Raw genomic sequence first — 27,451 nt, forward strand, 5'->3', positions numbered from 1 at the left:
TTTATGACCACAATGTACCCAACATCTGATGGCTACTTTCAGCAGGATAATGCGCCATGTCATAAAGCTAGAATCATCTCAGACTGGTTTCTTGAACATGACAATGAGTTCACTGTACTCCAATGGCCTCCACAGTCACCAGATCTTAATCCAATAGAGCATCTTTGGGATGTGGTGGAACGGGAGATTCGCATCATGGATGTGCAGCCGACAAATCTGCGGCAACTGTGTGATGCCATCATGTCAATATGGACCAAAATCTCTGAGGAATGCTTCCAGCACCTTGTTGTATCTATGCCACGAAGAATTGAGGCAGTTCTGAAGGCAAAAGGGGGTCCAACCCGTTACTAGCATGGTGTACCTGATAAAGTGGCCGGTGAGTGTATTTATATTTATATATATATATATAATCAGTGACCAGCAGGAGCCTGAGGACAAAAGTAAATTTTTTTGTGGTTCTATATGTGAAATGTAGAAGCCTCTTACACTGCTCTTTAATCGTATTCACTATAAGTAATGTAGAAGAATGTATCCTTTATTATTCAGAAAGCCCTGTCACCTGCTGAGGTTCCTTATGAGTAACGTTGTTTGGGGGCCCACTCAGACACACTCGCGCCCCCCCCCCCCCCCCCCAGGCTAAACCCCTGGCTGGACCATCGGCAAATAAAATACTTGTTGCCTATCATGTCATCCGCAGTCGTCCTAGACTGTACACTCTCTTGCGACCCAAAACGTGTTGTGTGTGAATTGTATCCAGTTATGAAATAAATAGAAATATTGCATTTGAATTCTGCAAGTGCCGGGAATCATTTTCAAGTCTCACTTAACTGATAGTGACGGGTGAACATCAGATAATTGTCCAGGTTCGGCTGCGTGGCTGAACCCAAACACTTAGCAATCAACTTCCGATGTCTGGTGAAGAAGTTTGCCACCCTAGGGATTCCTGGTAAACATGGACACAGTCATATGCATCCATTTTCTCCAGATGCTGGGAGTATAATGCAAAGTGTTTGGGTTCAGGCAACCCTGACAATTTTCTGACTTTTGTATATCACAAATCATTGTGGTTCCAGGGTACAGAGTTACAAGCCTCTACATGGCGAGGTTACATTAAGTTCACCTGTAAAGGTTAAGAGTGCATTTTAGTGCAATGTCACATATATCAGAAGAAATAAAGCGGCATGTTGCAATGTGTTTTGTGCCAGATTTAACGAAATGCAAACATAATGCAGTTAGGCTTCATGTATGGATAAGTAAGTTTTCATGTGCTCTTACAGTGTCAATTTTTTTTTTTTTTTTTTTTTTTTTAGATTCATTCTAGAATCAGACTCTGTAATTCATCATGGGACCAGAAACAACACCATCTCAGAATTCAGGCTGTAAGATCATGACATTTAGACCCACATGGGAAGAGTTTCAGGATTTTGGCAAATACATGGCTTACATAGAAACTCAGGGAGCACACAGAGCTGGTCTGGCTAAGGTGAGTGCTTACGTTAAAGTGATGAGATCATGGACAATATCATATCCATATGACTAAGTCTTTAACCCCTTAAGGACCCACGATGTACTGGTACGTCATGGGAGCCTGTCACTTAAGGACCTATGATGTACCGGTACGCGCGTGGGTCTGGCAGCGCTATGAAGTGAGCTTAGGAGCTCACTGTTAATGACTGACTGCCACGATCACGCGGCAGCCATCAACCCCTGTAGTCGCATTTAAATGTCAGTGACAGGAGCTTCCCTCCTGTCACTGTCCGATTGGGACCCCTGCAGTGTAATGCGGGAGTTCTGATCGCTGGTAATAATTTTGCAAGCTGTGCAACTCCAGGTTGCACGAATACAACCCTCAGCATGATGGCATATTAAAAGATGACAATGGTGGCTGTAGTTTACATTCACTGGACACCCAAATAAGGGTGTTGTGGTGTATTTACCATTACTGCTTGTGTAGTGGACTCCATCTGTGCAGATGGTAAGGGATGCCCAGGAATTATGCAATTCTGTGCAAGCTGGGGAATAGATGGAGGGAGGCGGGTAATAGAGGAGCTAGGGATGGAGGGCGGGTTTGTGGGTGGGCGGGAGAGGTGGGAGGTTTACAGAGGCAGACCAGGGTAAAAAGGCATAATGGGGACTGTAGGAATATGCAGCACACAGGCACTGGTCCAAACAAAGGAAGGATATGTAATCAGCAGGAACAGAGAAAAGTGCGAGGGACAGAGAGGAAGCCAGTAACCATCACACAGTGTGTGAGTATTTTAGATTGTACAGGGGGTGCCTGGAGTACTCCTTTAAATCCCCCCCCCTTTCCCATTTTATAAAAAAAACATATATAAATGTATTATATAATTCAAACTGTATATAGTACTTATTACAACATTTATTCACACAGATAAAATGAAGTAAATAAACAAGATGCTTAAAATATGCTTAGAATATACTTAAAATGTCAAAAATAAATGAGTTAGACCTTAGATATATTGTGTATGTAGTGTAACACTGCAGGGCCCATGCAGGTTGCAAATATAACATACAATATGATGTATACCGTATTTTCCAACGTATAAGACGACCCCTGACTTTAAAGAAGATTGTCAGGGGTACGTCTTATACACTGGAAAATGTTAACCCCTGCCTGACCGCATCAGGGCTGTAAGGGGTAAACTGCAGCTGAGTTAAAAAAAAAAAACAGTTAACTCACCTGGGGCCTGTTCTCGACATCAGCGCGTCTCCTGTCCCGTTCCTGGCGCAGGCACTCTGAGACGAATGGAACAGGCCCCAGGTGAGTTAACGGTTAGTTTTGTTTATAGTGGTCGCCCCATACAGTGGGGTTGCGGCCATTTTTGAGCTCCCCCATCGTATGGGGCAACCATACCCGGCATATAAGACAACCCCCAACTTCTTCTAAGAATTTTCAGGGTTAAAAAGTCGTCTTATACGCCGGAAAATATGGTATATCTCCTACTTATTGTCATAGTCACATTGTTTGCATGGCACTGCATTTTGTGAATGATTGTCAATTTCTAATATATGCTGCAGTAGTTGCACAGTTACTATAGCAGTGATGATATATTGAATTATAGATTTGTGGTGGTTGACCACCTCTCACCCTTCCTGGTGTGCTTTTCTTCTGTGCTGTAGTGCATTGGCTCCTCACTGCACGATGTTCCCAGGTTGTTACAAATCCTGGTCTAGATTTCTCCTTTGGGTTTCTTAAGTGAAACAGAATATCTGGACTGGGTCTCATGATGTTACTGGATTGTATTGGTATGCACAAAGGATATAATTTGGAAGAAGGAAAATTATGAATCATTATTATGAAAAATGTTAAATTATACTGGTTACTAGTACCAGGTTGTTTTATTATTATATGACATTGTACTGTATTGTTTTCACTTTATTGCAGGTGTGCAGATCTTTATATAGTGTACTAGAAAATGTACCCGGCACTGCCCGGGTATAAAGTGTCAGTATGTTAATGAGATTTGTTCCAAGGTCGCCCAGGAGGCAAATCTATGCCCTTGGTTTTTTTGTTTAAGGGGACTTCACCAGGAGCCCTATATATCCCTTTACACGCTATATACCCCAACAGTTCTGCACCGTTTATGTAAATTGTAGGTTATAAATAAACTAAGAACTTTAACCTCGGGCCTAATATGGCCTTAAAGGGGTATTCCCCCCAAGAGCTAAAAATGTAAAAATGTAATGCTCCCAAACCTAGCTGGTCTTACTCACCAAGTCCCCCTGAGTATTTTGAGCCGTCTCCCATCTTTATAGCTGCTGCCGTTCCTGAGTTACAACTTTTTCTAAAACATGGTCTATATCCAAGATAGGAAACTACATTTCCCATCATGCAATGCTTCTGCCTGATGATGGTGAAGTAGCAGAGCTGAGACAATGAAGGAGATGATAGTGTAGCAGAGCTGAGTTGGCGGGGACGCCGATGTAGCAGAGCTGAGTTGGCGGGGACGACGGTGTAGCAGAGCTGAGTTGGCGGGGACGACGGTGTAGCAGAGCTGAGTTGGCGGGGACGCCGGTGTAGCAGAGCTGAGTTGGCGGGGACGCCGGTGTAGCAGAGCTGAGTTGGCGGGGACGCCGGTGTAGCAGAGCTGAGTTGGCGGGGACGCCGGTGTAGCAGAGCTGAGTTGGCGGGGACGCCGGTGTAGCAGAGCTGAGTTGGCGGGGACGCCGGTGTAGCAGAGCTGAGTTGGCGGGGACGCCGGTGTAGCAGAGCTGAGTTGGCGGGGACGCCGGTGTAGCAGAGCTGAGTTGGCGGGGACGCCGGTGTAGCAGAGCTGAGTTGGCGGGGACGCCGGTGTAGCAGAGCTGAGTTGGCGGGGACGCCGGTGTAGCAGAGCTGAGCTAGTCGCGGGCGATTGCGGGGGGGGCCGAGCTAGTTGCGGGCGATGGGGGGCGGAGCTAGTCGCGGGCGATTGCGGGGGGTGCGGAGCTAGTCGCGGGTGATTGCGGCGGGGGGGGGGGAGCTAGTCGCGGGTCATTGCGGGGGGCGGAGCTAGTCGCGGGCGATTGCGGGGGAGGCGGAGCTAGTTGCGGGTGGGGCGGAGCTAGTCGCGGGTGGGGCGGAGCTAGTCGCGGGCGATTGCGGGGGCGGAGCTAGTCGCGGGCGATTGCGGGGGCGGAGCTTGCCGCGGGGGGGGGGGGGGGGGGCGCGGGTGAGTGTGCGGAGGCTATGCTGCGGGTGAGTGAGGGATGCCACGGGTGATATGGGGGGGGGGGGGTGGTCGGTTGTGGGCCAGGGGGCTGTGTGCTGCGGGTGAGTGCTGCCGAGAGGCTCTGGACACAGGGGGTGAGATCTGGGCTGGGGGTGACCGGGTGGCTGCTGTTAGAGAGGGATGCAGTCACAGCTGCGCTGATCACTGTCTCCCTCTCTAACAGCAGCCACGCCATCAGTGTTCTCAGTCACTTCACTGTGCTGGGACTGAGGACACGTGATGCCGTCTCGGAGGGTCGGGGCCAGGAGCAGGGAGCGTGTCGGAGTGGACTGAGGTCTGATGATTCTATGCAATCCGTGGGGGTGAATGCAGCTGGATAACAGCAAAACTGTGCAGAATCCGTAATAACTTTATATTGGAAAGATGGAAAGCTACGGGTGGGCAGCGTATTAATGCAAAAATAATTTTGGGGGGAATACCCCTTTAAGGACCAAGGCAAATTTTATGAATATGACCTGTGCCACTTTATTCATTTATAACTTGGGAATGCTTTTACCTATCCAGCTGATTCTGAGATTGTTTTCTCGTGACACATAGTACTTTACATTTCTGGTAAATTGGAGTCGATTGTAAATTGTAAAAAAAAAAAGCATTTTTCCAAATTTGAAACTTTTCTGCTTATACAAAAAATGGTTATGCCACATAAATTATATATTAAATAGCATTAGCAACATGTCTACTTTATGTTGGCGGCATAATTGTAAACCTATTACCAGAGAAATGCACCCCAATATTGATTGCCCTGTTTCTGCAGTCTATAGAAATACCCCATATGTGGCCCTTTTGCGCTATTTAACGCAACCACAAGCCTCAGATATAAGGGAGCGCCTAGTGAATTTCAACGCCTCCGTTATATTTGGTCATTTTTGACTGTACTACTTCAGGTTGGCAGAGGCTCTGGGGTGCCAAAACCTAAAAAACACCCCTAAAGGGACACCATTTTGAAAACTACATCCCTCGAGGAATGTAACAAGGGGTGCTGTGAGCATCTGGACCCCACAGATGCTTCACAGATTTTCCGAACAATGTAGCGTGAAAAAAAGAAAAATTTATTTTTTACACTGAAATGTTGTTCTAGCCTTCATTTTTTCATTTTCACAAAGGGATTAAAAGGAGAAAAAAAAACACAAAACGTGTAGCGCAGTTTCTCCCGAGTACGGAAATACCCCACATGTGGACATAAAGGGCCAAGCGGGCGCAGGGACAGCCTACAAAGGGAAGGAGGGCCAATTGCCCTTTGGAAGCTGAATTTCACTGGAATGGATTTCAAGGGTCCTGTCGCATTCACAATGTGACCCCATTCTGGGAAACTACACCCCTCAAGGAATCTAACAAGGGGTGCAGTGAGCATATGGACCCCACTGGTGACGGGCACAAATGTGGAACAATGTGACGTGAAAGTGAGAAATTTGGCTTTTTCATTTTCACAGCACAAATGTGCCCGTCATCAAGGGGTCCATATCCTCACTGCACCCCTTATTAGATTCCTTGAGGGGTGCAGTTTCCAGAATGGGGTCACTTCTGGGGGGGTTTTCAATGTCTTGGCAACACAGGGCCTTTGTAAATGCGACATGGCATTCACCATCCATTCTAGCCAAATGGTGCTCCCTCTCTTCGGAGTCTTACCCTGCACCCGCATGGTGCTTTGTGTACACATGTGGGGTATTTCCATACTTGGGGGAAATTGCGCTACACATTTCGTGTTTTTTTTTTTTTTTTTTTAAATCTTATAACCCCTTGTGAAAATGGAAAAATAAAGACTAGATCAATGATTTAGTGTAAAAATGTAAATTATTTTTTTACACTAAATGTTGGTCTAGCTTTAATAGAAAATAAATGCAAAACGTGTAGGGTAATTTCCCCTGAGTATGAAAATACCCCACATGTGGACATAATGTGCCATATGGGCACAGGGCAAGCCACCAAAGGGACAGAGCGCCATTTAGAGGCTGGAATGGAGAATGGAGGCCAGGTCGCAATTACAAAGCCCCGATGTTGCCAGGACAGTAGAAACCCCCCACAAGTGACCCCATTCTGGAAACTACAACCCTCAAGGAATCTAACAAGGGGTGCAGTGAGCATATGGACCCCACTGGTGACTGTAGAACATATGTAGAACATGTGCTGTGAAGATGAAAAATAAATTGTTTTCACTTTCACAGAACTAATGTGCCCGTCACCAAGGGGCCATATCCCCGCTGCCCCCCTTGTTAGATTCCTTAAGGGGTGTAGTTTCCAGAATGGGGTCACTTGTGTGTGGGGGGGGGGGGTTCCACTGTCCTGGAAGCACAGAGGGTTTGTAAATGCAACGTGGCAAGCCTCTAATGGCAGCCATGCCTATTTAGTTGGGGAAAAGGGACAATTTTAATTTATTTGGGGGTATTAGGCCAATTATTAGTTTATAATGTTGAAAATGACAGGTGTCCATCAAATTCAACCTGTGTTGATCCAGAGGAAGACAAAAAACCATTGTAAGGCAGATGACAGTAGCCTCATCACAGGGGAAAAATTCATTCCCGACTCCATAATGGCGATCAGAATAATCCCTGGATCAACGTGACCCCTGAAATAGGAATAAGGGACAGAATTTAGAAAATTTAGAACTCCAGTGACGTGTGGTACGCCTTGAATCAATCCTTTATGCAGAGGCCGGGGTGATCAGGACAGGTGTCACACTGGAAAATGGTGTCCTTTTTGATCCCCCTTTTATGGCACACTCTGCACTTCTTCTGGGATCTCCCCTTTTTTTCCAGTGTGCGGTACTTCACCTGGAAAATGTTGTCCCTGTACGATACGGGGTCCTTTATATCCAAAAGCGCTGGGGCCCTCTCTATGGCTGCCGAATATCAGGGCTTTTATTACTGCTTCCTGGAATTCAAGGAATTTCCCCGGGTGGCCAGCACATCTGTACAGCACAAAAGCGTTGTACATTGTTTGGACCAGATGTATGGCCACTTTTTTATACCACGTTCTGATTTTTATCGTGGCGTTATATGGTTTGAGAACTTGATCTGAGAGATCAACTTCTCCCATATACTGATTGTAGTCTAGAACACAATCAGGTTTGTTCACCACGTTTGTGGTACCACATACAGGGACAGGGGTGGCGCTATTCCTGTGAATTGTGGTCAAAATAAGGACATTGTGTTTGTCCTTATATTTGACAAACAACATAGTTTCACAGGCATAGGGCTTGCTCTCACCCCTTTGCATCAGTTGTCTAACTGGATCACTTAGGCCTCGTTGAGTTTTCTGAATCGTGCCGCAAGCTACAGTAGCTCGGTCCATGAGGGTACGAAACGGGGATGCTGGTATAAAAGTTACAGGTGATAACCTTTATCCAGCAGTGGGTAGATCAGTTCCCAAACGATTATCCCACTAACTCTGAGGATGGGGGGGCATTCTGGGGGTTGGAGTCAGGTGTCCCTACCCTCATATACTCTAAGGCTGCGTTCACACTACGTATATTTCAGTCAGTATATTTCAGTCAGTATTGCAACCAAAACCAGGAGTGGATTAAAAACACAGAAAGGATTTGTTCACACAATGATGAAATTGAGTGGATGGCCGCCATATAACAGTAAATAACTGCCATTATTTCAATATAACAGCCGTTGTTCTAAAATAACAGCAAATATTTGCCATTAAATGGCAGCCATCCACTCAATTTCAACATTGTGTAAACCGATTCTTTCTGTGTTTTTAATCCACTCCTGGTTTTGGTTGCAATACTGACTGAAATATACTGACTAAAATATACATATACTGACTGAAATATACGTAGTGTGAACGCAGCCTAAGGCTGGGTTCACACTATGTATATTTGAGGTTGTATTTGTGAGGCTGTATAGCAACCAAAACCAGGAGTGGATTGAAAACACAGAAAGGCTATGTTCACATAATGTTGTAATTGAGTGGATGGCCGTCATTTAATGGCAAATTTTTGCTGTTATTTTAAAACAACGGCTGTTATATTGAAATAATGGCAGTTATTTACCGTTATATGACGGCCGTCCACTCAATTTCAACATTGTGTGAACAGAGCCTTTCTGTGTTTTCAATCCACTCCTGGTTTTGGTTGCTATGAGGACCTGACTTGAGGACCAAATACTGCCTGAAGTATACAGTGTGTGAACCCAGCCTAAATCTGTAAGTGTACCCTAAGGCAGTGTTTCTCAACCTTTTCAAGCCAAGTACCCCCAAGCAACAACATGCTCCAGCCGAGTACCCCCAAGGATGCGATCCATTATAAACATTGCCTTAGGGTTGATTCACGTGTATGTTTCAAAGCTAAATCCGCTGCAATACTGTGTACTGTTATGGCCTATGTGTACTGTTATGGTAAGCTCACTGGTATCACTGTCACTAGTAACACTAAACTAGCTAGTTTGGATGTAGAGTCCTTATATACAAATATTAGGCAAGATTAGGGAATTCGCGCCGTTTCTCATTTCCTTAACACAAGAGGGACACATTATAATGCACACAATAAATTCACCTTGGCAATTTTTTTCTGTTTCAGGGCACATTCTATCACCAAACAAAAGGTACAGCAATGGGGAGCACGTGTGCACCCACTTATGCAAATTTATTTTTAGGGTAGTGGGAGGCGCTTTTTGTTTTTAGTGACAATATGAATTTCTACACTGATCACATTTTATTTTGGGGACGTTTTATAGACGATCTCCTTATCCTGTGGGATGGTGAGAGGGAGACATTTGATGAATTTGTGAATATCCTGAATACTAATGAGATAGGGATGCTATTCACCTCGGAGTTTCAGGAGAAGTGTATCAACTTTCTGGACCTAACCATTAGGATAGATGATGACTTGACTGTTCAAACTGACATCTTTCGTAAGCCCACATCGACCAACAGTCTCCTTCACTGGGAAAGCTGGCACCCGATACCTCTGCGGAGAAGTATCCCTATCAGACAATACCTAAGGGCCAAACGAAATTGTTCCAATATGTCAGATTTAAAAAGAGAATGTGACAACCTCCAACGTAGATTCCGTGAACGAGGATATCCCAACAAGCCTCTTAAAAAAAAGATTACAAACGGGCATGCGAAAGCGATCGGAATACACTGCTATGTGAGAGTGACAAAATGGGGAGCAATATTGACTCCCAAATACGATGTATAGGTACATATGACGTACAAAGTGAAGCTGTGAGATGTATCCTACAAAGACATTGGAGACTGCTGATTATGGATGAGGACATTAGAGAAGCCATGGGACCACGTCCGGCGATAACCTTTCACAGGGGCCCGAATTTGAAGGACCTCTTGGTGCACAGCCATCAACCCCACACATTGAGACAGGAGTCCACTATACAGAATGAGTGTGGCTCGTTTTCATGTGGAAATTGCTCCTTCTGTCAACTATTACCCCCAACCACGGAGTTTACTAACCCAGTGGATGGAAAAATATATCAGTTTAGACAAAGAATAACATGTAGAACTAAAAACATCATTTACTATATACAATGCGAATGTGGTAAATTGTATGTAGGAAAAACATTACAGGAATTCAGGAGGAGAATATCCAAACATTTAAGTGCAATTCGTACAGGACAGGAGACCCCAATAGCACGTCACATTAGATGTGAGCATGCAGGTGCATGGGAACACTTACGTTTTTTGGGCATTTGCCACACGAGATTTGGTGAACGGAAGGGAGATATAGATAAGTTTCTGCGTGAGGAAGCTAAATGGATATTTAGACTTTCTACATTGAGCCCTAAGGGCCTAAATGAAGGTTTCTCTTTCGCAGCATTCTTATAATACTTGATGTCGCTAATTTGACTGTCAGCTTTTCTTATGTCTACTTTATTTTACATCTTCTCTAGATATGTTAGGGCTATGCTGTTATTAGTTATGGTCTGTGATAGCAACTTACCTGTATGGAGTTGGGGAGAGCCCTTTCTGGGGATCTACGATGTGCCTGGGTGGTTCAGATTGGACCCACTAAAACCGAAATAGAATAAAAGTCTGTACATTCATCTTGAGATATTATTTACAGCACATTTGAGCTTTACTTACCTGTGTGGAGAGGACGTGAGATTCCTTGGTACCCGGTGGTGATGGAGTCACTGAAAGAGTGATATAATCTGACAATATAATTGAGTCCTGACAATACTGAGTCAGATAACTAGAGATATGTCTTACTACTGTACTGTACTATACTAGATGGGTCGTGAGCATGAGTTCTTTGGGACTGCAGCCCCTACACATACGCTGTTCTGTGTGTGTGACGGCACCTGTAGAGAACATGGGTCTGGAACACATTGATGTAATATTTACATAAGTAGAGAGGACATGGGGGGGCGTGGCCTGACTGCCGATGTAGGAGGACGTGTGGAGCCCGAGCTCCCCGCACAGTGATCCATCCAGTCATCCTTCCCGTGGCCGAAACCCCACAAAAACCACACCAGGGGACCTACCGTGTGCCCGAGTAACTCCTGAGTGAGAGGGAGCGAGATGGTGCGCACGTCGCAGAAGATCGCGGAGGATAAACCCGGCGGCCCTGCTACGCCGCAGATCCAACATGGCACTGAGGGAGCGCAGCGCGGGAAGGAGAGCATGCCGTGGCCACAGAGGTTTGCCCGCTTCTCAACAGCCTGGGAGACAAGCTCTATAGAGGAGGATAACGATCCCTCAGAGTACGAGACAGGTACCGATGTGAGGGAGCGGGAGGCTGACTGTGTGGAGGAGAATAAGAGGAGAAATCCTGGAGACCGGGAGCCGACACACAGTAGCCACTCACATGGTTGTGCACAAGGGGGATCTGAGAACACAGCACAGCCTACAGATGATCCCACCATAAAAGATGTATATGCAGCCCTAACACAGAGCAGTGCCTCCTTGCATGCACATATTGGAGGTCTGAAGGAAGATATTAACCTCATCCGACAAGTCATGAGAAAAGTAAATGAACGCATTGGTGAGGTCGAGGGTCGGATCAGTGAGATGGAGGACCAGCTCCCTCCAGTGAAACGTGATTTAAAGAGGGTAGTTCATAATGTGTCCCTGCTGATCAACAAATCGGACGATTTAGAGAACAGACTGAGGTGCAATAATCTGAGACTTTTAGGAATCCCTGAAAGGGCAGAGGGGAAGGATGCAGTGGTCTTCTTTGAAAGCTGGCTAAAGGACAAAATAGGAACTAACAACCTTTCACATCTTTTTGCCATTGAAAGAGCACACAGGGTGCCCTCTCGTCCTCCACCACCAGGGGGAGCTCCCCGACCAGTGATCATGCGCCTTCTGCATTTCAGAGACAGTGATGCAATACTACGCCTGGCTAGAGATAATGACACTCTATCCATCAACGGGTCCAGGGTCTCCATTTACCCAGACTTTTCCGCTGAAGTTCAGAAGAAAAGCTCTCAGTTTACTGACATTCGCAGACGCCTACGATCCCTACAAGTTCCCTACTCTACTATATATCCAGCCAAACTTCGTGTGGTAGCCTTGGGCACTACTCACATTTTTGAATCGCCTAAAGCTGCCCTGCAATGGATGGACAATAATGAAAGAGCGCTGAGGCAGAATGACTGAGTTTGCGGATTGGTGGTGAATTGTCCGGAGACATGACAACGTCTTCCTGCCCAAGTATATGTGCCTAACCGTTTTGGTTATGACTTCTGGTCACGGGAATGTGAACGTCAGCATATCATCTTGACCTGTGCGGGTGGTTTGGGGAAGGGGAGTTTGGTGAGCTTAGAGTCCTGCACGGGGAGTATTTTTTCTGCCTCACTTTTTCTCTCGCACCAGTATTGCTGACACATACACATCTTTGTATGCAATGGCACCCTCCGTAGCTGCAGTGTCTGTTGTGGCCTGAAATGTACGGGGCTTAAGGGATGCAACTAAGAGATGCGCCATCTTCTCCTCACTCCACCCTCTCCAGCCTGCTATAGTCTGTCTTTCTGAGATTTCATTCTACATACTCCACACATGCCAGGGGAGTCAGTGTGCTGGTACACCGTAGCATTCCCTTTGTGTGCCACGTCTCTAAGATAGATAGCGAAGGACGATTTGTGTGTCTGCACTGCTCCCTGTATAATGTACAACTGATATTGGTAGCCCTTTATATACCGCCACCTTTTAAAATGGAGGTGCTTAAATGTATCCTTACCCATATTGCATCGTTACCTTCTGTGCCGGTATTGCTGATCGGTGATTTTAATACTGTACTATCTATTCCTCTAGACAGATTGGCGTCCACAAGTACGCAGGGTACATCCCAGCCGACCGCCCTGTCGCGCCTGCTAGGGGAGTGCGGTTTTTGCGACCTTTGGCGAGTCCGCCATCCTGATCATCAACAGTTTTCTTGCTACTCTGGGTCGCACCACTCCCTGTCCCGGATCGACATGGCTGTAGGCTCACCCACCCTCTTGACGTATGTATCTGATATACGATATTTACCAAGGAGTGTGTCAGACCAATCCCCGCTGCATGTGTGTTTCAATATGGGGGTACGGGGGGGGAGACGAGATCCTGCCCTGGAGGCTGCACCCGTTTTGGTTGCAACTCGTGGACATAGATACCTCTATAGATGTGGCCATCCGGGAATTTTTTGATGTAAATACTAGCTCAGCCTCGACACTCTGTGTGTGGGAGACTATGAAAGCATACATTAGGGGAGTTTATATTCAAAAAATCAGTGCACATAAAACTAAGTCCAGGAAACTCACCACGGTGCTTCAGAGTAGAGTCGGGGATACTGAAAATGCAATGGTGACAGATCCGTCCCCCAGCAATAAGGCCAACTGGGAGGAGGCCCAAACAGCCTATAGCGAACACGTACTAAAAATAGTAAATAATAAATAATGATGTCAAGCTCCTCGCACGGGTGTTGGCGGACCGCCTCAAACGCGTCATCACATTACTGATCCACCCAGACCAATGTGGCTTTATGCCAGATCGCTCAACAGCACTGAACCTCCGTAGACTGTATATGAATATCCAGCTGGGGGCGGGGGAGGGGGGCTGCCTGGCGGTGGTCTCACTCGACGCTGCCAGGGCCTTCGATAGCGTCGAGTGGGCCTTCCTATGGGCGGTCATGCGGAAAATGGGGTTTGGACCAGGATACCTGGGATGGGTGCAGCTCCTTTATTCCCAACCTCGGGCCAGAGTGAGGGCAAATGGTGGGATATCAGGTGGGTTTGCGTTGGGGAGGGGCACTAGGCAGTGTTGCCCCCTGTCGCCCCTCCTTTTCGCACTCACAATAGAGCCCTTGGCATGCTTGTTACGGTCTACTTCAGACTTTGAAGGTTTCCGTAGGGGAACATGGGAGGAACGTGTATCCTTATACGCTGATGACCTCCTACTATACGTGCATGATGTTAACAGGTCACTACCAATGATTATGTCACTTATTGAGGAGTTTGGCCGTAACTCTGGCCTTTTAATAAACAGGTCTAAATCAGTTGTCATGCCCTTGCACCCGCTTCCAGACACTGCACAATTGGCCTGGTCAGGCTTACAAGTAGTCACATCCTTTAGGTACCTCGGTATCATGATAACGCCAGATGCTAGGGACTTCCTGAAGGTCAACATGACCCCCATTGCTGCTCAAGTTCCGTACTAAAATTGACATATGGTGCAAACTCCCGCTCTCAGTCATAGGTTGGGGTAATCTACTTAAGATGATCTTAATGCCACAGCTATTGTATATCATTCACAACTCCCCAGTGTGGATCCCTCAGAGTGTTTTTCACAAAATACAATGCTTATTTAGAGAGCTAGTGTGGCGAAAGCGGGCGGCGCGAGTCAAACTAGAAACCCTGCAGAGGAGTAAAGAGGCGGGAGGGTTGGCCTTGCCTAATCCGTACATATATTTCCTTGCTTCCCAACTACAGCAGATTAGGGGTTGGGGACTGCTGCAATCCATGGGACAAGCGGGGCGGCTGGTGACCTGGGCTAGTGGCCATAGTTTGCCTATTATGGCATTGGAGGCGGGGGTCACAAAATGGGGTGGGAGAGAGGCCCCTACACTGGCCTTAATGGTACGGGCGTGGAATAAGGCCAAGGCCCTGTTGGGCGTTACGATTCACAATTTATACCCCACTGTGGCGGAATCCAAAACTACCTGAGTTTTTTTAGATTGGAAGGATTCTCCCCATGGGAGAGGCGGGGTATAGTATATCTGCATCAGCTAAGACAAGAGGATAATTTTGTACCCTTTGATCATATTCGGGAGACTTATAATGTCCCTAACACACAGTTCTACCGAAACCTCCAGGTACGCCATGCGTACGCGGCCCAAGAACGCACTGGACCAATGACTACCCCCTCCCATAACTCCCTAGCATATATCTCCACTGACAACTCGGCCAGGGGTCTTATATCGACAATATATGCAGATCTATTGTGTGAGCACCTTCAAAAGCACCCTCTGTCTATCAAAGAGAAATGGGAGGCGGATGTGGGAGACATCTCAGATGATCAATGGAATGATGTATTTGAACTTACTACTAAGGTATCTCTGAGTGAGGCACAGCGTCTCTCACAGTTGTATCTCCTCCACAGGGTATAGAATTCTCCTTCATAGGATAGGCTCCTGGCCGTAACCTAATTGCCCCGATGTGGTGCTGAGGAGGCAAACTTATTGCATATGCTGTGGGGGTGTACACAATTGGAGGACTTCTGGAAGGGGGTTGTGGAGATCGTGAGAAGGGCTTACTCGGTGAGCCTTTCTTTTGATCCCAGGGCATGTATACTGGGGATCTTGGAGTTCCCGGATGCGAATGAGCACACTCTCCTAGCGGTGCAGAGCAAGGTTATAGCTGCCCATTGGATACAACGTGTCCCACCTACCAAGCAAGAGTATTTGCAAAAAATGAATAATACCTTGAGATTGGAACGTGCAGTGTATATTAAAAGGAAGTGTCCTTTTGGGGAAGATGGGTGGATACCCCGGGTCTCCCATCTAGGGCGCTGTTGCAGAGTTGCAGGCTACCACCACTCCCTCCTAGTAATATCTTACCTTAATTTGCCTGTACAAAGGTGGGTGTCATGTGCAAATATGTAGAGTCTCATCATGAAGGCCTAGGAAGCAGTAGTGCGATAGCTTTATTTTATTTCAGGTCTGTCCTTTGCAATGGTTTTTATACAATACTCATGTAAGGTTTGGATGCAGTATAGTGCTACATATACGGTTGTGTATCTATATTGATTCTATTGCTGCTGCCTCCTGCGTGAGGTCATACAGAATCTTGGCTTGTTCTTTTTCTCCTATTCTTGGCAATGTCTTAGAGTGTTTTGTTTTTTGTTTCTTGTGCAAAGTTGTATGTCTGACAATGGAAAAACTTTTAATAAAAATTATCTGATTAAGAAAAAGATAGGACATGGGGTCCCGTGTATTGCGACAGTGTGACCCAGATTAGAGCTCATCAAACCACCGATTTAAACTGGCAGCTGGTGCCTGTACTATCTGGGTGCACATGTACAGTATATGATTGATAGTATAAGATATCCTATATCTGTATTGTCATATAAGCACTGTATGGAGCACGAGCCTCAGGGCACTATAGCTTCTCCGCATGTACTACTCCATTTGCGCAAAATGCCCGGAGAGTACGTAAGCGTAGGAATTGGATACAAGGGACAGTTACGTTCTAGTACTCACACATGCGCACTTGTATCAACAGCGCTCACTGAATTGCATCCACGTGTGTACCGGAGGCGGGGCACTGTTTGTAAACAAAGAGAGATCAAAGTGCCAGTAGTAACCACACAGGTATACGTATATATTATAATATCTAGCAGTGATCGCTTTGTTTGCGCAATTACATAGCTTAGTTGTGGCCCGACTTTTGTTGTCACGTGGAGGACTATATACTGATACACACAATAAATATACTAAGTAGAATCCTAATTGATGTAAGATCGTATTGCCCGCCCAGTGGATGACGTACAGACGTACGATTGGTCGAATATCGGCACACCTTCCCCATGACGTAGCGAACTGACAACATAAAACAGCTAGCTCACCCAGGACACACCGCCACTTACCCTGTGCCTGAAGACGCCCGTGTTAGGGCGAAACTAGTCGCGGGGGCAGAGTGTGTCAGTATTTTAACTGTAGTGACATATGGCACTAGCTCAAAACATGGTCTCTGTTGGGTGAGCTCTAGCCTCTATTGTACGCGTCTGAGTTCAATAGCGATATTGGGTAGTGACCCCAGGTGGCCTACGGGCCCCACAGTCACCCCAGACTAGCTGGGTTACTATCGCTGTTGACATCAGCTGTGAATGTTGAGGATACAATAGGCTACCCACAGAGTGTATGCTAAAATCTATATACAGTAAATACTGAATAGTTACTACTAGTCGCTGTGTTTTTAAGTATCACATATATTTTTGGAGTTATTAATGTTCACCATTAAAAGTTAAATTTTAAGATTACTCCATACTATTGGCAACCCCCTTAACAGGAGGGGACGCTATAAGATAGAGGGGGCCCTTTTGGGCTTATGGCCCTATGTATGTTTGGAGTCTGTTATGGCCTATGGCTCTGCATTCTCCTTGTGGATTTTCATTCTGCTGCGAGAATGTAGCCGCTGCCTATTTACCTTATTAGCTGCCAGGCGCAGAACAGAACATACTTACCTGCCCGCACTACTACCTGCTTCTCTTGCTCCCGGCTCAGCATCTAATTAGGTAAATAGACAGTGGCTACATTCTTGCAGCGGAATGAAAATCCTCAGGGTGAATGCAGAGCCATAGGCCATAACAGCACACAGTATTGCAGTGGATTTTGCTATGAACTCTGTATGTGTGAATCTCCCCTTAATCAGGACAGGATCACATTGCCCCCATAGGCTCTGGATAAAACCTTGGTCAGCAATTGATTCACAGATCAGATCCCCCCATAACAATGCGACTGATATGTAGGACCCAGTAATAATATTACTATTAAACAAACATATTATTGAAAAAAATTCATTTTTTTTCATTTTTACTTTCTAATTTTTAATCCTTTCTTTTAATACCTGTGGGGTCAAAATGCTCACTGCACCCCAAGATGACTTCTTTGAGGGGTGCCCTTTCCAAAATGGGGTGACTTTTGGGGGGGTTTCTCTTCTGCGGACACTACAGGGGCGCTGCAAACGCACCCGGTGCTCAGAAACTTCTTCAGAAAAATCTGCACTGCAAATGCTAATTGGCACTCCTTCCGTTCTGAGCCCTGCTGTGTGCCCATACAGTGGTTTATGCCCACATATGGGGTACCATTTTATTCAGGAGAACCTGCGTTACAGATTTTGGGGTGCGCTTTCTCTCCCTTTCCTTGTGAAGTTGAGAAATTTCAAACTACACAAACATATTATTGGAAAAATTCTAGTTTTTCATTTTTACTGTCTAATTTTGAATACTTTCCTCTAATACCTGTGGGGTCAAAATGCTCACTGCACCCCAAGATGACTTCTTTGAGGGGTGCACTTTCCAAAATGGGGTGACTTTTGGGGGGTTTCTCTTCTGCGGACACTACAGGGGCTCTGCAAATGCACCTGGCGCTCGGAAACTTGTTAAGCAAAATCTGCACTGAAAATGCTAATTGGCGCTCCTTTTCTTCTGAGCCCTGCTGTGTGCCCATACAGTGGTTTATGCCCACATATGAGGTACCGTTGTACTCAGGAGAACCTGCTTCACAAATTTTGCAGTGCATTTTCTCTCCTGTTTCTCGTGAATTTGAGAAATTTCAAACTAAACAAACATATTATTGAAAAAATTAATTTTTTTCCATTTTTACTTTCTAATTTTGAATCCTTTCTTCTAATACCTGTGGGGTCAAAATGCTCACTGCACCCCAAGATGATTTCTTTGAGGGGTGCACTGTCCAAAATGGGGTGACTTTTGGGGGGTTTCTCTTCTGCGGACACTACAGGGGCTCTGCAAACGCACCTGGCGCTCTGAAAATTGTTCAGCAAAATCTGCACTGAAAATGCTAATTGGCGCTCCCTTCCTTCTGAGCCCTGCTGTGTGCCCATAGAGTGGTTTATGCTCACATATGTGGTACCATTGTACTCTAAAGAACCTGCGTTACAGATTTTGGCGTGCCTTTTCTCTCCTGTTCCTTGTGAAATTGAGAAATTTCAAACTAAACAAACATATTATTGGAAAAATTCTAGTTTTTCATTTTTACTGTCTAATTTTGAATACTTTCCTCTAATACCTGTGGGGTCAAAATGCTCACTGCACCCCAAGATGACTTCTTTGAGGGGTGCACTTTCCAAAATGGGGTGACTTTTGGGGGGTTTCTCTTCTGCGGACACTACAGGGGCTCTGCAAATGCACCTGGCGCTCGGAAACTTGTTAAGCAAAATCTGCACTGAAAATGCTAATTGGCGCTCCTTTTCTTCTGAGCCCTGCTGTGTGCCCATACAGTGGTTTATGCCCACATATGAGGTACCGTTGTACTCAGGAGAACCTGCTTCACAAATTTTGCAGTGCATTTTCTCTCCTGTTTCTCGTGAATTTGAGAAATTTCAAACTAAACAAACATATTATTGAAAAAATTAATTTTTTTCCATTTTTACTTTCTAATTTTGAATCCTTTCTTCTAATACCTGTGGGGTCAAAATGCTCACTGCACCCCAAGATGATTTCTTTGAGGGGTGCACTGTCCAAAATGGGGTGACTTTTGGGGGGTTTCTCTTCTGCCGACACTACAGGGGCTCTGCAAACGCACCTGGCGCTCTGAAAATTGTTCAGCAAAATCTGCACTGAAAATGCTAATTGGCGCTCCCTTCCTTCTGAGCCCTGCTGTGTGCCCATAGAGTGGTTTATGCTCACATATGTGGTACCATTGTACTCTAAAGAACCTGCGTTACAGATTTTGGCGTGCCTTTTCTCTCCTGTTCCTTGTGAAATTGAGAAATTTCAAACTAAACAAACATATTATTGGAAAAATTCTAGTTTTTCATTTTTACTGTCTAATTTTGAATACTTTCCTCTAATACCTGTGGGGTCAAAATTCTCACTGCACCCCAAGACGTATTCTTTGAGGGGTGCACTTTCCAAAATGGGGTGACTTATGGGGATGTTTCACTCTGCTGACACTACAGGGGCACTGCAAACGCACCTGGCGCCTGAAAACTTGTTCAGCAAAATCTGCACTGAAAATGCTAATTGGCGCTCCTTCCCTTCTGAGCCGCACTGTGTGCCCATACAGTGGTTTACGCCCCCATATGGGGTACCATTGTACTCAGGAGGACCTGCGTTACAAATTTTGGGGTGCTTTTTCTCTCCTGTTGCTTGTGAAAATAAGATACTTTAATCTGAACGAACATATTATTAGAAAATTTCTATTTTCCATTTCTTTTCCGGCCTAATTATGAATACTTTCCTCCAGCCCCTGTAGGGTTAAAATGCTCATTATACCCCTAGATTAATTCCTTAGGGTGTGTAGTTTCCAAAATGGGGTAATTTATGGGGGTCTCAAGTATACAAGCCTCCCAAACACACTTAAAAAAAGAACTGGTCCCTAAAGAAATTAGTTTTGGAAATTTCATGAAAAATTGATAATTTGCTGATACATTTCTAAGCCCCGTAACACCCAAGAAAAGTAAAATATGTTTACGAAATTATGCCAGAATAAAGAGGACATATTGGTAATGTGACCTAGTAACTAATTTATGTGATACGACTTTCTTTTTTTAGACGTAGAGAATTTCAAAGTTTGCAAAGTGCAAATTTTTCATCATATTTTTATGTTTTTCACAAAAAACACAAAAGATAGTGACCAAATTTTGCCACTAATATAAAGTACCATATGTTACAAAAAAACAATCTCAGAATCGCTAGCATACGTTAAAGCATCACTGAGCTATAAGCGCATAAAGTGAGACAGGTCAGATTTTGAAAAATGAGCCTGGTCATTAAGGCTCAAATAGGCTTGGTCCCTAAGGGGTTAACCCATCTACGACCAGTGATGTAACTGTGTGTCTAACTGTACGACCTGAGCTCAAATTGTGGCAGTTAACCCTATAGATGCGGTGATCAGTGCAATCACAGCATCTGTAGGACACAACACAGGAAGAATTCCCCCTCTTATAATCATTGGGGCTGTGTGGAGCTATCGCACAGGCCGGTGGTTGCTATGACAGCCGGAGGCCTCCTAAAGGCAACCAGTGTCATAGCCTTAGCGCTGAGCCTGATCAGCCCCTGTAGTTGAATCTGATCAGTAGTGCCTATGACAGGCATATTACATTGCAATGCAATTTAGTATTGCAATGTAATATGCCTGCCATCAGGCAGTCAGATAGTGAAGCCCCCATGGTAGGCCAGTAAAATAAAGTAAAAGTATAAAAAAAAACACAAAAATAAATAAAACAGATAAATAAAAATAAAAAAAACACACATAATCCCCATAGCCCCCAATGTAATAATAAATAAAACGTAAATGACGCTGGCAATAAAATTGCCACAAAATCACATTATTAAATCAGCAGAAAATTCAAAGTTAGAAAAGTGCAATTATTAACCTCTTAAGGACATAGGACGTACCGGTACGTCCTATGTCCTCACTTACACTTCAAAGCGGGGCCGCGATCCCGGGTGCCGCGTGTAGCCCGGGACCGCCGCTATTAGCGGGCACGGTCTGATCGCCGTGCCCGCTAATTAGCTAATCGGAGGCAGCTGTCAAAGTTGACAGCTGCCTCCGATTACCGGAGGCAACGTTTCCCTGGTGTCTAGTGGGGGAGATCGCTCCTCCGGGACCTTGTCCCGGAGGAGCGATCTCCGTTACTGATGCCGGCCGGGGACGCGTCCAAGATGGCGCCGTCCTCGGCTCGGCACTCGTTCGTTTTCGGCTGCAGCAGCCGAAAGCAAACGAGTGCCAATCTCATGGATCTCTGCAGCATATCTATGCTGCAGAGATCTCAATGAGAGATCACAGTGTATATACTAGAAGTCCCCCAGGGGGGCTTCTAGTATATGTGTAAAAAAAAAAAAAAAAGTGTTGTTAATAGTAAAAAGCCCCCTCCCCTAATAAACGTCTGAATCACCCCCCTTTTCCCAGGTTTTAAATAAAAGTAAACAAATAAATAAATAAATAAACATGTTTGCTATCGCCGCGTGCGTAATCGCCCGAACTATTAATTAATCACATTCCTGATCTCGTACGGTAAACGGCGTCAGCGCAAAAAAATCCCAAAGTGCAAAATTGCGCATTTTTGGTCGCATCAAATCCAGAAAAAATGTAATAAAAAGCGATCAAAAAGACGTATATGTGCAATCAAGGTACCGATAGAAAGATCAAATCATGGCGCAAAAAATGACACCTCGCACAGCCCCATAGACCAAAGGATAAAAGCGCTATAAGCCTGGGAATGGAGCGATTTTAAGGAACGTATATTGGTTAACAACGGTTTGAATTTTTTACAGGCCATCAGATACAATATAAGTTATACATGTTATATATCGTTTTAATCGTAACGACTTGAGGAACATGCATAACAAGTCAGTTTTACCCCAGGGTGAATGGCGTAAAAACACATTTCCCCCAAATAAAAGAAATGCGTTTTTTTTTTCAATTTCACCACACTTCGAATTTTTTTCTGGTTTCGCAGTGTACTTTATGCAAAAATTCAGCCTGTAATTGCAAAGTACAATTAGTGACGCAAAAAATAAGGGGTCATGTGGGTTTCTAGGTGGAAAAATGCAAGTGCTATGACCTTTTAAACACAAGGAGGAAAAACCGAAAACGTAAAAACGAAAATGGGCCATGTCCTTAAAGGGTTAAACGTGGACATTTTTCACAAAAAAAAATTGTATGGATATTGAACAAAATTTACCAGTAACCTAAAGTACAATATGTCATGAAAAATACAATCAGAGAATCGCATGGATTAATTATAATATTACATAGCTATATAGTGAAACAGGTCAGATTTAAATAATGGGCCTCAAGGAGTTTTCAGGATCGGTCCTGAAGGGGTTAATTACTGGAACCCCAAGTATATTGTTACTTCTCCCGCTCCCCTCGATGTCTTCATTTCTCCTTTAGAAGTTATTCTATATCATTGAAGATGGTGCTGGTCGGAAAACTACATCTCCTGGCACACCTTGTGCCATATGACATGCTGAGCAGGGGGATACAAATGGGGTGCGTTCCGCTGAGGCTTTTCTCTGTTGTTCTTGCTGTTCCTTGGTTGCTGCTGTTATCTGTTGTTTGGGGCTGCTCCCCCTCCTTCCCAATCTTTACACAAGGAGAAGCTATACAGCCTGGACCTGGAGCCACCCTTCCTCCTGTGATACCGTGGGGCCGGGTGCAGTGAGGCATGCACAGTGAGGCATGCCATACACACAAGTAAATTGCCCATTCGGCTGCATTATCCCTGCGGTTCCCTTGTGGTTGTAAATAAGGCGTGCAGTAATTTTAGTTATGACAGGGGGCCATTGTTGTGTTATGGTTGACACAGGCCACCGACTATCCCAGAACAGAGATGTCAGTGGACCATGTGTCCTCCATCTCTGAAGTGGGCCGTGTTTAAATTGCTAACCCCGCCCACTGCAGAGACAGAGGACACATGATTCTCGTCTTACAGGTACAGGGGGAGATAAACACTGCTTGTTTATTATGTTCCCCTGCCAGCTTAAAAATTCTTATTTTCTCTGGACCTCTCCGTTACAAAGTTTATCCAGTGTTAGAAAAACATGACCACTTTCTTCCAGAGACCACACCACTCTTGTGTCCAGTTTTGGTGGGGTTTGCAACTCGGTTCCATTGAAGTGGATGGAGCTTAATTGCAAACCACACCTGAACTGAAGAATAAAAGTTGTGTTGTGTCTGGAAGAAAGTGGATTTTTTTTCCTAACGCTGGATAACAAACTATGAATAGAGAACAGGTCATACAAGAAAGACTAAGATTTTTCCTCTTTTTTTAAATCCATTACGGACTTTGTTTGCCACCAAATTTCTGTACATGTCTACACACCATTACATATAAAATATTTGCATAAAAGATATACCGTATTTTCCAGTGTATAAGACGACCCCTGACTTTTAAGAAGATTGTCAGGGGTTCGCCTTGTACGCTGGGAAATGTTAACCTCTGCCTGACCGCAGCAGGGGTTTACTAGCTTGAGCCCTGGTGTGGTCAGGCAGGGGTTAAGTGCAGCTAAAGAAAAAAATCTACTCACCTGTGACCCGTTCCTGGCAGCCGCGCGTCTTCTGTCCCGTTCCTGGTGCAGACAGTGTGGCGCACAATGCGTGCGCCGGAGGTCCCTGAAGCTCTCCCGGGCAGCCAAGTGTCTGATCGGAGAAGCTTGGAAATGCTTGGCTGCCAGGAGAGCTTCGGTAGTATGACAGAGGCTTTCAGGTACCTCGAACGATGCAGCTGAGCGTCTCGGAGATTCTCCGATCAGACACTAGGCTGCCCGGGAGAGCTTTGCAGACCTCCACCACAGGCATTGAGCGTCGCACTACCTGTGCCGGTAACTGGACTGGAGACTCGTGGCTGCCAGGAATGGGTCACAGGTGAGTAGATGGGTGGGGATGGGGCCATTTTTGAGCTCCCCCACCATATGAGGCGACTATACCCGGCGGATAAGACGACCCCTGACTTCTAAGATTTTTCAGGGTTAAAAATTTGTCTTATACGCCGGAAAATACAGTATCTATCTATATCTTAAAGAGTAGCAGCAAGGCCCGATGATTGTTTTAATCTCTGATTATTGCTCTGTGTAATAAAGACAACAATCTGCCAATCGGCCTAATTTGGCAGATTATCGCTTCTTGTAATAGGGCCCTTAGTCATCTTCCACTTCTACTATCACATTAGGTGCTTAAAGTGCTCACTATTAATAGATAGCGGCACATAGACCCTTACCTCTGCTGGGACTTAGTAGCTATAATCACGACAAACAATATGCGGATGCCTCAGAAATGGCTACTAAAAAAGTAAACACGAAGGATGCTTCCTAGTGCAATATGTACAGCACTACATATAGGTGAGAAGATTAATGGTATAATCTTGCTCACCTTGTGAAGTTGTGCCGTGAAAACACTGATACCGTCCCTGGCGTTGGTTAACCGACCTCAACTTCACCAGGACGGTATCTGCGGTATTTTTACCCGCCCGCCCCAGGACACTGACAGATCATACTCCCCTTCCTGCCGCTCTCACACTGAGCTTCCCGGTCTCACAGCATCTTCTATATACAATCTTTTAGATACAGCATGCAGTACTGGGGGTCCTGGGCGGCGTTCCCTTGCCTTGAGGTGTGATGCGGGGACCGGTGTTGAACCGAGCACTGACACCAACAGGTGGCCTGCTGATGCTGGGGAGGGGGCTGCGCGCAGTTATAGAAAGAGGTCCCTCAGTGCCACTGCGGGGGTGCCAGAGGCTGAGGATAGAGGGGTGTGAAGTAGGGCAGAATTTGAGAATCGATTTGAATTTTTGTGAAAATCGTAAATTCGATTTTCACAAAAAAATCACTGAGGACGAGTGGCGGGGCGAGATGGAGGGCGGCGGCAGGGCAAGGTGAGGTACAGGACGGGCGGTCTCTAGCTGCTGAAGCCGGCAGACAGCTGAGTTCCTGTGATTGGGGCAGTGGTGACTAGGGATGCACAATGCAGAGAGCGGAGGAGGAGATGTGCCTGTGAGGATCAGCGCGGCTGTGAGGTGGCGGAGGCCGGGACTCAGAAGTCTGCAGGTGCGGAGATCAGTGATAATGCGGTGGGATTCACTTCATCACACTGACAGGGAAGTAGGGTGTGTGAGGAGGTCGCTGCAGCCCCCGACATTGCAGCCTGCTGATCGGTGTAATGGACAGGTCATTAGGACAGAAATCAGTCAGCTGTGGCGTTCTGTGTGGTGACCTGTGAACTCTGCCAGGCCGTGTGCCCCCTCCTCCCTCCTCCTCCTCAGCAATTCCTGCAGCCTCCAGTATCCTTTGCCCCTGCTGTAAGTCTTCTCTCTCCTCTGTCTACTACTCCCATCATACCCCAACAGCTGAAACAGTGCATAACTACTGCCCCCAGCATACCCAACAGTTGAAACAGTGCATCACTACTGCCCCCAGCATACCCAACAGTTGAAACAGTGCATCATTACTGCCCCCAGCATACCCAACAGCTGAAACAGTGCAACACTACTGCCCCCAGCATACCCAACAGCTGAAACAGTGCATAACTACTGCCCCCAGCATACCCAACAGCTGAAACAGTGCATAACTACTGCCCTCAGCATACTCCACCAGCTGAAACAGTGCATAACTACTGCCCTCAGCATACCCCAACAGCTGAAACAGTGCATAACTACTGCCCTCAGCATACCCCAACAGCTGAAACAGTGCATAACTGTGCCTGTTTTCTGGATGCATTGCACCGCTGTGGAGAGGCAGAGGAAAGCTGTCTAGCTGGCCGCTATAATGAAGAACAGCAGGGGTAAAGTTTTATTATACAGCACAGAGGCAGTAAATCCAATAATTTTAGCAATGCTATTTTATGTAAAAACAGCTATAAGATAGCCAACCCCTTTTAAGGCCACATTCCCACATGCATGCAAACACATGTGCTTGAAACCTAGCCACTGGCATTCTCCAGCAGTTGCAAAATGTTTTTGGGATTAGGATGCATTTGCATGCATGTGAGATTGTGGCCTAAAGTGGTTATCCAGTCTTTAAAAAATAATAATATATCCTCAGGATAGGCCACAAGTATCAGTATGGTGGGGGTGAGCATGTCAGCTCACTTGCTGATCAGCTGTTTAAAAAGGCTGCAAGCCCTTCAAACAGCTGATCAGTGTGAGCGCCTGCCAGTCTGCCCCTCAACTATACCTGTACTACTTCACCCCTCATCTGTACCTGTACTACTACAACACTCATCTATATCTGTACTACTACTAAACCCCTCATCTTTACCTCTACTACTACTACACCCCTCATCTGTACTTGTACTACTACTAAACCCCTTAACTATACCTGTACTACTACTACACCCCTCATCTATACCTGTAATATTACAACCCTTATCCACTATACCTCCACTACTACACCCTACCTAGATGGAAGCACAAAGATCTCCTATACTATATGGGGGCACAGAGTGGCACATATTTGGCAAACCTACTTATGAAGGAGGCACAAAGGGGGCTTGTCTACTACATCGGGGCACAGAGGGAGCACTGGTACACTGGGAAGCAATACAGTTGTTGTCTAAAATGTCATCTGACACTGCAGGGAGAAAAATGTTCTGTTTATTTAGCAAAAAGGAAAAAAAATTGAGATTTAAATTTAGAAAAATATAAAATAAAATAAAAATTCAAGATTTTATTTTTTGGCCATATCGTCCAGCCCTAGTGTGAAGCTATCACACGGCCTACTGGCTATATAGCAGTGACAATTAGCTGGAGCTTTGTTTACATAGGATTGGACCCCTTGTGATCTGGTCACTTTATTGTACTGTCACTTTATTGCTCTGTTCACACCTGTGTCCAAGTTTTTGTTGAGAACAGTGCAGGATCCAGCCACACATGACCACCACCTGCACCTGGTGAACCCCAATGACAGACAGGGGGGCTGTTGGGTTCCATATTTTATTTCTGGAAGTGATAATGGACTGTGACACCAATGTGAACATAGCCTCAGTGTGTGTGTTTATATGGGAAGGTCTGTCTTATAGCAGTACCTGATCATAATAGATTTTAATGCAGTACATACGCTTCAATATGTTGCAGCTTGTTGGATATACCAACCTGGGA

The 27,451-nt window shown here is 45.5% G+C and overlaps 1 protein-coding gene across 3 annotated transcripts in view; it reads left to right on the forward strand.

Annotated features, from left to right (window-relative positions):
- LOC138785996 (lysine-specific demethylase 4B-like) overlaps window positions 1-27,451 on the forward strand; it is a 326,968-nt gene that overhangs the window by 65,111 nt on the left and 234,406 nt on the right. For 2 of the 3 annotated variants that reach the window (XM_069962570.1, XM_069962569.1), the window contains exon 2: window positions 1,311-1,483. The exons of the other annotated variant lie outside the window; for it this stretch is intronic. In XM_069962570.1, coding sequence (XP_069818671.1) covers window positions 1,343-1,483 — 141 coding nt within the window. In that variant the 5' untranslated portion in view covers window positions 1,311-1,342. The remainder of the gene's footprint in view (window positions 1-1,310; window positions 1,484-27,451) is intronic. 3 annotated transcript variants of the gene reach the window in all.

This window comes from Dendropsophus ebraccatus, chromosome 3, assembly GCF_027789765.1.
Source record: "Dendropsophus ebraccatus isolate aDenEbr1 chromosome 3, aDenEbr1.pat, whole genome shotgun sequence".
NCBI lineage: Eukaryota > Metazoa > Chordata > Amphibia > Anura > Hylidae > Dendropsophus > Dendropsophus ebraccatus.